Source organism: Coffea arabica, chromosome 11e (genome assembly GCF_036785885.1).
Source record: "Coffea arabica cultivar ET-39 chromosome 11e, Coffea Arabica ET-39 HiFi, whole genome shotgun sequence".
In the NCBI taxonomy this organism is placed as follows: Eukaryota; Viridiplantae; Streptophyta; class Magnoliopsida; order Gentianales; family Rubiaceae; genus Coffea; species Coffea arabica.
The window spans coordinates 50,996,072-51,007,692 of record NC_092331.1 but is presented as its reverse complement, the minus strand read 5'-3'; the positions used below and the strand labels follow the sequence as shown (position 1 = coordinate 51,007,692).

The window sequence follows — 11,621 nt, the reverse complement described above, 5'->3', positions numbered from 1 at the left end:
TTTCCCTAAAATTCAACAACTATTAATTAAGTAATACACAAAATTTAACAAACTCAAAAAATCAAAATACTTAAAAAAAATGAGATTTTTTATGAATTTTTTGCTATATTTTTTTACTTTTCTATTATATATTACTTTTTTGAAACTATTGTATTTATTTTTTATTCAATTAATAGTTGTTGGATTTTAAGAAAATAAAAAGAATTAAAACACAATATTTATGAAAAAAAAATTGCAATATAATAAAAAAGTAGACAGAAAGTGGCACATAAATGGGACAAAAGATCTGTTGTGTTAACCAACTCACAAGTGATGAAAAGAATACTAGCGTATAATTACATTAAGCAACTCACGCGTAGAAAATTTATTTTCCTTGGTCCTACATGTATCACATATAGAGAGTTATCTAACCCGATGTATTTCATTTTTCTCTTAAATCTATTATTCATCAAAGTCCTCAACTTGAACCATTATGCTTTATTTGTCCTAAAATTGGCTGTCATTCCATTCTTCTTTTTCTTTTCTGATAATGAAAAATCACTTCAATTGAATTGAAAATACGCTTTAAGGGCACAAGAATTGGTCAGAGCTTCGATATATAGTAGCAAATATAATTGTTTGGATTGTCATTTTTCTTCAAATATTTTTATGTTTTTTGTGAACATATTTCCGATCACCTTTATATCCCATATATATTAAATCGTTACAGTACACATTTCTATACAAATTCCAAAAAATAGCAATCCAAACGAAACAATTTATGCTAACAAATTTTAAATAGTTGAATAATGAACATAACCGAATGAGTTACAAGATTCCTTTCCAAAAGGAATAGGGATTCTAAAATTTGTAGTAATTGAACCCCAAATTGGAAAGAAAATCCTTTGTTCCAATCACGACATTAATAAAATTGCTTGTTTGGATTTCTGTTTTATTCTGTAAAGGGAGGGATCATGGATATGAAAGACGTGTAGGACTGCGCCAACCAACGGACCAAACTATCATCCTTTGTCTTTGCTGAACCTCTGCCAGCTTATGAGGCCTAATATGAATTAGAAAAGTATTTATAGCAGTCCTAATCCCTATCACTCGTAAATCAGCGCGGGCCTAACTAAGATTAGGCAAAATTTATTTCATGTTTGACCAAAAAAGTAGTTGCCAGCTCCTCGCAACTATTTTTGGATAACAAGTAGTACCAAATTGTTAGTTTCATCAAAAGGGGAGGTTAATAATAGAGTTTTAACTCTCTTAAACAAGCAACCCGTTTGGACGGTGATAGTGATTTAATTCTTAATCAAGTAATCCATCTGGATGGTAATCTTTTAAAATTTTTTTTAGAAAATTATACTTTAATGATGTAACGTAAGATGAAAATGTGATCAAAAAATATATCATGAGAATATTTCAAAATTTTTCTACGAAACTATCAAATCCGAATTGGACCAAAAAGCAACTTTTGGCTTTTGTACTTCGCACTTAATACTTGGTTAAACAACAAAACGGCTTTTATAGTTTGCACTTAATCCTTGGTTAAACAACAAAACAATCGCCAAAAGTCAAAATTAGTACAGTTAATTGTCCAAGATTTTCCTCTCCCAGCTACAAAAGTAGCCGCGCACGCCTAGAATATTCCCCTCTCACGTGAAAGATTCATGATACTGCTACAACTATGCGTGTGCTGTATGGTATTTGAGCTAATCTCACCGCACAGTATCTAAGGTGCAGTCTGGCACATGTAACCAGTAGGGATGGAACCATAAATTTTAATCTAAGCGGTTGAAATATATATACATGTATGAATTAATATTATATACATTATGAGTGTAAAGATTTTTTTACAGTAATAGATATAAATATATGATGCATGAACAAAAAAGTGAATTTAAATTTGAAAAGTGATGATGTGGCATTTTATTTAAATCGCTTGTGTAAAAAAAATCTTTACACTGACAGTGTATGAAAATTAATTCCTACGTAAAAACTTTCGAATCAACATAAAATTTTTTAAAAATTTTTGAGGTGGCAAATAGTTTAAATACATAGAAACTTTCAAAATTTTCAAATATCTAAGAAATGAATATATATATATGTGTGTAACCCTCTCGTCCCTGTTCCGCCCCTTTTTTTATATGCCCCGTTCCATCCTTGGTAACTAGTAGTATTTTAAATTAACTTTAAAAGTGATCAAATTAATTACTTGGAATCCATTTTTGTCATGGTTCATACCCTCAAAGGAAAAAAGGAATGCTTTTTAACATAATCACAAATATAGTAATTTTATGAGTAGTTCATAAATTTTTTTCACTGTTAAATTGCCAAACTGTTAGTAGTTTTAAATATAACATCCGAATTAGCAATACACGTCAAAAGAATGATGACAAAAAGTCCAAATGCGTAAATTACGCTACTTTATGCCATAGATTCATAAGTAATTGCCTTTTGAATTATGTAAGAGTTCTATAGCTAAAGCTTTTGTTTCTCAAGCAAGCTATTTGGACTTTGAAAATTATTGGTTCCAATTTTATAGGGTTGAATTCCCTTTGTTATAATTGCATGAATTATTGACTCCACTTTCTAACATATATTTATATTGTTGTTCAAGTCATAGGTACACAATTTGTATTTCCCCTCTATACACCCAAATTATTTTTCTCCAGAACAATTTACTGTTCAAAAAAAGTTCCTCATGATTATAGCAAAAACCAAATACTACAACAGCAAAATTAAATAAAAAGAAACCTAAAATTTCCCAATAAAGTAAAATTTAACAAAACAAAAGAAGAAACAAAAAGGGCAGAAGCAGCCAAGAAGGCAGCAGCAAGGTGCCACCAAGCTGCTCAAAGAGCCCACCAAACCTCCATTTAGAGACTGTTCAGTACAAACTCCCAAGAGCTACCATAAAACCACCAATTGAAATTTTCTTTAGATTTTCTTTTAACAATCCCAATTTCTTTTGCAATTTTTCTCCTCCATTTTCCGCGTGCTCATTAAGCCAATTCTCCATCTTCCTCCTCTCTTTTCTTTCCTTGTTCTCAAACCTAGATCTTCAAACACACACTTCACACACTACAAAACACACACTAGCACGTATGTAGAGTTGTACAAACTTACGTCACTCTCATTTTCACTCTACCCCAGATCTAAAAACTAAAACCCCACTTCCCCATAAACAGTTTTTTCACACACAAAAACATACACAAAACACGCACATTTTCGCAAGAGCCATCAGAGTTTACTTCTTTCACTGATCTAAGACCAACCCTTTTCATATTTTTGCTTGTTTTACAATCCCTTTTCAACTTTCCTCCAGATCTGCTTCCAGCAATGAGTTAAAGAAATTTTTTGGAATTTTAGTTATAAGTGAAAGAACTGGTTTTTAACATTAATTTGACTGGTAGATTGATAGGTATAGTTGTATGTTGATGGCAATGCAATCTGGGAATGCGGTGGTGACGGAGAAAATGCACGGGGGAGGCGGCGGTGGTGGTGAGATGATGATGATGCAGCAGCAGCAGCAGGGGAGGGGGCAACAATGGTGGCATAATTATCAGCCTGCAGGGCAGCAGCATTTGGTGCAAATGGATGAGAGGGAGGGGTTTATGTTATGGTTAAGGGGAGAATTTGCAGCGGCAAATGCGATAATTGATGCATTGTGTCATCATCTGAGGGTGGTGGGAGAGCCAGGGGAGTATGATGGGGTGATTGGATGCATACAGCAAAGGAGGTGTAATTGGAATTCAGTTTTGCATATGCAGCAGTATTTTTCTGTGAATGAAGTGGCTTATGCTTTGCAGCAAGTGGGATGGAGGAGGAATCAGCCGCAGAGGGGGGGTTTTGAAGGGAGTGGTAAAGGGGGGAAAGAGTATAGGAGGGGTGGTGGTGGGAGAGGAGGGCAGAGATGGGAGGGGTTTAAAGAAGGGAAAGAAGGTCAACATGGGCAAAATTTGAGTAATAATGAAGGGACTCTAGTGAACGGTAAGGAAATGAATGTGAATGGGAATGAGAATTTGGAGAGTGGTGAGGGAAGAGTAGGGAATGGAAAGGTGGAGGAGAAGAAAGGTGAGTAATGGGAACTGAGAAATTAGAAAATAATTTGGTCACCTGCATATGATTTGTCAAAGAATAAGCTTATGCATTCCCAATGCGGTTTATGTGATTGTGATTTAGTGTTTGTGAAATAATGATTGGTTATATGGGATTGATATGCGTGTATCCTTTCTTATTCGATGAAGGGTTTTTGGTTGTTTTGCATTCATGAGTGTAGAGTGGTAATTAGTATTAGAATGTGGACCTATTTCCATTTCTGGATAAATAACACGACAATAATGGTTTTGGATAACTTTTTATAATCAGTGAAATTGAGTTGCCATTTGTTGATAATGAGATATGGTTGAGTGGTTAATAAGTTTTAGCTGAATGGAAAGTTGTTATTTACTTTATGGAAGCTCTGTTTTTCTGTTTTTAAATATCAGAGTAGATCACAGATTCATAGTTTGCATGTACTCCTTTTGTATGAAATTTTCTTTTATTTTGTATTTATCTCTCTTTCCCTGTATGTTCGTAGCTGTTATCTCTTAGTGATTATGAAGCATAGTAGCCTTCACTCAACATTTACATTTGAAAGATGAGGTTAATCAATTTCCGGTGTCTTGATAAGATGCACTAACCTTGGCCTCATCCATGCACCAGAAGAGAACTGAAATCATGATCAATATAAGTACCTTCACAGTTTTGCTAGAAATGGCCTGGCAATAATTGTCATTTTCATCTTTATTTTCATTCATTTAGTTTTTCTTTTTGGATTATGCTTAGTTACTGGTATCAACACTGAAACTTACAAAGTCAAAGTGGTAATTTGATGACCTTTGTTCTCTAATATATTTTACCTTTTTCATTTTTTTCGCCAGTAACTGGTAGTTTTGTGGATTTTTTTTAGCGTTACCATGTCTTCGGATAGAACTCTTGGTAGTCTTGCCTATAGTTATTAACTTAACAAAGCTGCACTTTTTCAAGGATTATTTGCATGTTGAGTATTCTTGAAGTCTAGAACATCTAGAGAATCCATTTTAGATTGAAATGCCTCTTGCTTTGTTTGCAATTCATGCTTCCTCAGATGGTGCATTGATGGTATGCTTTTACTGTTTTTCTTATTATAACTGCTAGCCGATAAATTTGCGTGATCTTCATAGCAGAAAATTACCTGCATTCTAAAAGTGACCCTTACTTTGCAGTAGATCTATTATTCGTTTGACATTTTAACCTAGAATTAACACAACCAGATTATCTGTTATTGTCTTTGAAGGAATTCTGTTCATCAATTTGACAGAGGCTTATGTTTGGCAATTAATCTGCTATTTTTTTTTGTTTGAATTTGCTTAAGTGGCATAAGGTGAAAAGTGTGAATTCTTCTAATGTCATGCTATGGTTGGTGTATTTGCAGTAGCTTGTATCTGTTGCTATGCATAAAACTTGGACATAGATTTGAGATCCTCTTAAGTACTTTCTCTTACTGCATTTTCTTGTTAGGAAGTTTTCAACTAATACAGTACTAATAGTTAGTTACTTGGTATTGGGACAGAGGCAGTTGTCAAACCTGAAGTGGATAGTTCAGTTGAAGGCACAGGAAGCAGACAAGCAGTCTCCTCTGGTTAGTCGGAGCTTGAGGAGAAAATTTTAGATTATTGACATATTTCTAACTTGAAAGCTGCTTTCTGTTTGTGTTATTGCTGGTTCTTCCATATTTAATGTGGTCTGGAAACTCAGCTGCACTTGTTGTAGCAGTCACTTCAATTTTGAGTGAACATCTACATCCTAGCGCATAACTTTATTCCACTATTTGTTGTGCCTTTGATGTGCTTTGTGTTCTGGATGTATATGCATGTGTATATGTTTTTGTGCTTCCTTGACTTCTTTTTCCTTCTTTCTCTGATGTATATTTGAGCATGACAAATAGATTTTAACGTCCTCTATTTGTTTTTTATTTTTTATTTTTTGGTGTTGAAGGTTCATGTAACATGGAAAATGAAACTCACTCTGAGCGCATACCACAACAAGAGCAGAACCTTACAGTTACTCCAAAAACATTTGTTGCTAATGAGACATTTGATGGAAAAACGGTAATTTTCTGCTCCCACTTTGCACTTGAGATTTTGGTTTGTCAAGATCTTAGTTTTTAATTGTTTAGCCTTGTTACAACTGACATGGGCCAGTCTCTGCTATAGGTTAATGTGGTTGATGGACTGAAACTATATGAAGAAATTTTTGATAACTCAGAAGTTTCAAAACTTGTTGCATTGGTAAATGACTTGAGAGTTGCTGGCAAAAGAGGACAGTTTCAGGGCAAGTTCCTTGTTTTCTTTAGTATTTAATTTCCCTGACTATTTGATGCTTTTTTCAAAGTATGCAAAATTCAACACTAAAATAAACGTAAAAGTGTTCTATCATGCATTTATTCTTTTAGTATGTTCATGTAACGGATGGCATTAACTACTCAATTGTTAATTTACTCATGTTTTATCATCGTGTCGTTTTTATGGTTTGCATGATCTTTTTTCAGATTTGCATAGCATAGTATGTGTCAGTATATAATGTTAGCTGAAGGAATGCAGCACAAGCACTGGGACAATATTAGCCTAGTTGCTTCTTGTGTTACAGTTGCTTGTGTTGGGTCTCATCATGGAGTCCTTTTCCCTTTTGATGCTGGGACATTTAGGTCTTAATACACCAAATCTCAACCCGTAAAAATGCAAAATGCAGCAGAAAACACTCCATTGAGGTCATTTTATTTGACCTAACATTTCTTTTAAACCATCTTCAAGCTTTGTTGTGTTAAGGGATCTTGATGTCTCAAAACATAGTTCTTCATCCTTGATGCTATTGCAATTAAGAAACTAGAACTTCTCTAGATTTATATTTCAGGAACAAGATATGTGGAATTTCTTTAATCAACACTTTTAACAAAAGAAATTCAAGATCATTAGCATAGAAAATTTCATTTTTTTTTTGCTTGGTTGTAATTTACATTTTCTCCTTTCTGATTGGAATAAAAAAAAGAAATTGCTCATAATCTAGATGACAGCATCTGTTCAACTAGAGAACAAGAGCTTGAGCTCTGGGATTGTGCTTCTGCAGCTGCCCTCAACCTCTAAAGACAATGCCGCCTAACGTATAGCATGCTAATACTCTGTGATTATGCCTGTGCAATTGCACTCACTCTCAAGTCTCAATAGATAATGCAGTCCAGTGTATGGCATGCTATAACACTCTATTGATTTCTTGTATTGATTGCAATTTGATCATAGCACTCAATAATCCGCTTTTAGGAAGTTTCTTTTAAAAGCTGTACTTTGGATGGTTTAATTTATAAAACTCCCCTAATGATCAGTCAATCTGCTTCTGCTTTCATGAAGTTTCTTTCGAAAGAGCAAACAACACTTTGGGTGTTTTGGCTATCACATTCTTAATGTCCAGTCCTTTCTTATAATCTTGTTCCTAATGAAAGTTTTTGAATAATGCTGAGTTGAAAGTTGTTTTCTCGTTTGCTGTGATAGTTTTTTTTTTTTGGGTTCACCTTTTTAGGAGAGGATTTGTCCAGTTGGTAAGTACATGCTGCATTATGCACGAGAAGTTTATTTTTTGTTGCATGTGAGATTGAGCTGAATAACATGGTTGTTGGTCATCCTGTACTTCTCACTGGTTACTATGACTTGTGGGACAAAATTTATGAGCGTGTTTCTTGTTCTTTGTATGAAAATAGTCTTAAGGATTAACGGGTGTAAACCTGAATATATTATAGTTTTCTTTCTTCCCCCCTCTTTTCATTTCCCTTTTTGAATGCGCTGAATCATTTGCTTAGGTGCAAGCTTCTTTGCATTTGTTTGTTATAAGAGATGGATCACAAGAAGCTTGGCCATACTGCAGCCAAAACTTACCTTCCACCCTACCTTTACCAAAAAAAAAAAAAATGAATGTACTACTTTCTTGCTTGATCATCATTTGCTACGTGTTACAACTATGAGATCTGTTTATTCAATGTTGAACCTGATTGGAGGGTTTTTACTAACTTGATGACAGTGATAGCTGGACAGCACCTTAAACAAATCACCCCCCCGCGGGGGTTGTTGTGCTATGCTAGTCTACTTCATTTATTTATTTGTCAGATTATTTTGGTATGGTTGTAATAACTTCTTTTAATGAAAGGTGGATGGGTGACTTCATGACGACAATGTAACTGAAAATGGTCATTTCTTCATTTATTGTTCCCTTTTGGACTTGTAATAGTTCTGTGATGACACAAGTAGTTATGTTGTTAGTGCCATAAACCTGGTTTCTGGTTGATGGTTTTTGGTGCTTCTTTTGTCAATGTAAAGATCTTGGCTTTGTTGATTGTGTAAACTAAAGTTGCATTCAAATTTTGATTTTTTTTTTTTGTTTTTGCTTTGAAAATGTAGTGGAAGGATATGCACTATTGCATTAGTTGCTGAAGGTTTATAGGACATACTGTAGACTAGTACAATGCTTCGTCAAAAAAGTAAAGTAGTGCTTTGTCATAACAATGCTCATGAGAAATTATGTCCTATTTTTCAGTTGATGATGCCAGTTGTAGCATTATGGACCAGTGTTCTTGTACTTTCCAAGTTTGACAGCCTGCATATACAATGTCTTGATTTCTCATTTCTTGTTTGACAAGAAGCAGGACAAACATTTGTGGTCTCTAGGAGACCCATGAAGGGTCACGGCAGGGAAATGATTCAATTTGGCCTGCCCATTGCTGATGCACCCCCTGAAGATGAGGCTTCATCAGGGACCTCTAAAGGCATGTCCATATTGGTCAACTAATACCAGTTGTGAAACAATATGTTTTGCTTTAGCTGTTACAATGAGAATTTATATCATGACTCTTAGATATCTTAATTGAACTAAAGATTAATTTGCAGATCGGAAAATGGAACCAATCCCTAGCTTGTTTGAAGATATTATTGAACGTTTGGTTGCCTTGCAAGTTGTTAGAGTGAAGCCAGACTCTTGCATCGTTGACATATTCAATGAGGTTTGAACTTATTATTTTCCTTTCAAAAAATATGTGAGATTTGGACACTCCTATGCAGAATCTTCGACTTATTTCTTGTTTAATTGCAGGGTGATCACTCACAGCCACATACATGGCCTCATTGGTTCGGAAGGCCAGTGTGTGTTCTGTTCTTGACAGATTGTGAAATGACATTTGGCAAGATAATTGGGATAGATCATCCAGGGGATTACAGAGGATCCTTGAGACTTTCGCTTACACCTGGGTACTGCTCTTACCCCTGTTAATTTTGTTTCTCATATATTCCATTTGCTGTCGTGATAAGTTCATTGGGATTCTTTTCATTTATTCTTCCTGTTGGGGTTTGTCTTTTCCTTGGAGCTTTGAGTTTTGCTGCAACATTGTTTTTTGGGAATTTGTTGTTCATTTGCAAGTTGGGATGCATTAACTTACCAGTATTTTCTTTTATGTGATGGGAACCTGTCTGACAATTACAGATTGATCAATACTTAGCCACTCTTATGTGATACTTTTAGTTTCTTGGTAGGAATCACTATTAGAGTTTCATTGCCAGCTTATAGTCTTGCATCTTCTGATCCTAGAATTAACTGTGCTTTGAACTTTTGATGTGTTAATCTATTAACTTTCTAGCATGAAAATGTTGTAGATCCCTGATGCTACTTGAAGGAAGATCCTTGGATTTTGCCAGACATGCAATCCCCTCCATCCGGAAACAGCGTATTCTTGTCACCTTAACAAAGTCACTGCCAAAGAAGATTACATCCAGTGATGCTCAACGTTTTCCTTCCTCTGCTCCAGTTCCTTCTCACTGGGTTCCACCTCCAAGCAGGTCACCTAATCATATTCGGCATCCTGTCGGCCCAAAGCCTTTTGGTCCAGTGCCCACAAATGGTGTATTGCCAGCTCCACCTGCTCGTCCACCATTACCACCTCCAAATGGCATCCAACCAATTTTTGTCCCTGCTGCAGTTGCCCCAGCCATACCTTTTCCTGCACCTGTTGCTCTGCCTCCCGCTACTGCTGCATGGCCAGCAGCCCCTCCAAGGCACCCCCCTCCTCGCTTGCCAGTCCCTGGCACTGGAGTTTTTCTTCCTCCATCTGGTTCTGGTAATTTAGCAAATCAATCCAGTGTATCCACCCCAGCAACTGAAAATGCTAATATGGAGGCATCGTCCCTTGCAGAAAAGGACGAAAGGGAGGGGAATTCAAAAGTTGACAATGCTTCTCCAAAAGTTGCAGTCAGTGAAAAGGTGGAACAGCAAGAATGCAACGGAGGCACCGATGAAATTGATGGCAAGAAATCAATAGGGAAGGAAGAGCAGCATGACAGTGTTGATTTGAAGGCAACCGGGGGATCAGTGTAGAGTTAAGAGAAAACAAGGAGGAGCTGGCGGTGAAGATGCACATTTTGGGAGAAGTGTAGGCTCGAAAATATAGTTGAGTTTTGAAGCAAATGTAAAGAGCGGCAAAATTGATACTTACACTTTTCACACCTACAGCAGGGCATGGGGAAAGGTGTTAATCTGGTCTTTTGTCTAATGCCTCTGCTTGCTGCTGCTTTTTTGTTGTGTCTATACTATATGGATTCTTAAAGAGTATTTATTAGCTAGGGGACTAGTTCACACAATTTCAAAGTAGTTCCATCTCCTAGACACTTTTCTAGGCTCTAACGAGTACAATATCTGATCTTGCTTCCACACTCTTGAGCAACCATCTCTCCCACACTCATTCACACAATTCTGTCTAATGGCCTTTTGGTGGTCAATTTAAATTGTTGCCTGTTTGGGCAAACAGGGGAGGGAAGAAATATAGTAGCTTTCAAGCCTGGATTGCCAAGATCCACAAACTCTGAAAGGTGAATGCTAATGAAGAATGTTTTTGGAGTCTCTCGGTTTTAGCACCCTGGCTGGGATAGTTTCTTGACTTCTATCACTAGAAGTAAACAGGGAGAGAGCAAACAATTTTCAAGAATAGTTTTGAATAAAAAGAGATGAGTACAATGACAAAGTAAATTTTGCTTTGCATTATATAGGGTTAATTAGGGATGGCAACGGGGCGGGGTTGGGGCGGGGGACCCCTCCCCCGTCCCCCGCCCCGTTGCCTATTAGTTCCCCCCGTCCCCCGCCTTCTGCTCCCCCCGCCCCGCCCCGCTTCCCCCGCGGGGGCACCCGCGGGGTTAATAAAATTTTATTATATAATTTTATTATAATTAAATTTTAATAAATAATCAAGTACTAAAATATCAACACATCACCAAATTATTATTCATTGTAATTTTACAATTGAAATTCATAAAAACAATCAAACAGAAGTTATTTGAATACAATCCAATATGATGAAATAAATATAACTAAAATAGTCAAGTTTTCACTTTTAGTACAAATGCAATCACTAATTCATTATTGTGTTTGTACTTTTTTTGAGAAAAAAGTGTTATTCTATTAAGTGTAATTAGAAATTTAGTATAAATGTATTAGTAAATTTAGTATAACTAATTAATAAATTCTATTAGTAGACATGTATAATTATTCATATAATTGATAATATCAATTATATTACATAAACTAATATA

General features: G+C 35.7%; 1 protein-coding gene across 5 annotated transcripts; it reads left to right on the top strand.

The window, feature by feature from the left end:
- Positions 1-2,838: 2,838 nt before the first annotated feature.
- LOC113718728 (RNA demethylase ALKBH10B) lies at positions 2,839-10,746 on the top strand. Of its 5 annotated transcripts, XM_072072359.1 has the most exons (9): positions 2,840-4,059; positions 5,579-5,647; positions 6,004-6,116; positions 6,222-6,339; positions 8,693-8,815; positions 8,937-9,049; positions 9,139-9,293; positions 9,696-10,156; positions 10,232-10,746. In XM_072072359.1, the coding sequence occupies exons 1-9, from the start codon at positions 3,417-3,419 to the stop codon at positions 10,411-10,413; spliced, it is 1,977 nt and encodes a 658-aa protein (XP_071928460.1). In that variant the 5' UTR covers positions 2,840-3,416; the 3' UTR covers positions 10,414-10,746. The 5 variants fall into 5 exon arrangements, with proteins under 5 accessions (XP_071928458.1, XP_071928459.1, XP_071928460.1 ...); XM_072072357.1 differs by having other exon boundaries at positions 2,839-4,059; positions 5,585-5,647; positions 9,696-10,746; XM_072072356.1 differs by having other exon boundaries at positions 2,842-4,059; positions 9,696-10,746.
- Positions 10,747-11,621: the final 875 nt, after the last annotated feature.

What these genes read in the sequence shown, in the direction of transcription:
- LOC113718728 (XM_072072356.1), top strand. Translation starts at nt 3,417, where the DNA reads ATGTTGATGGCAATGCAATCTGGGAATGCGGTGGTGACGGAGAAAATG. An exon ending in CAGACAAGCAGTCTCCTCTG is followed by an intron (nt 5,648 to 6,003) that starts GTTAGTCGGAGC and finishes TTGGTGTTGAAG; the next exon opens with GTTCATGTAACATGGAAAAT. An exon ending in TCGTTGACATATTCAATGAG is followed by an intron (nt 9,050 to 9,138) that starts GTTTGAACTTAT and finishes GTTTAATTGCAG; the next exon opens with GGTGATCACTCACAGCCACA.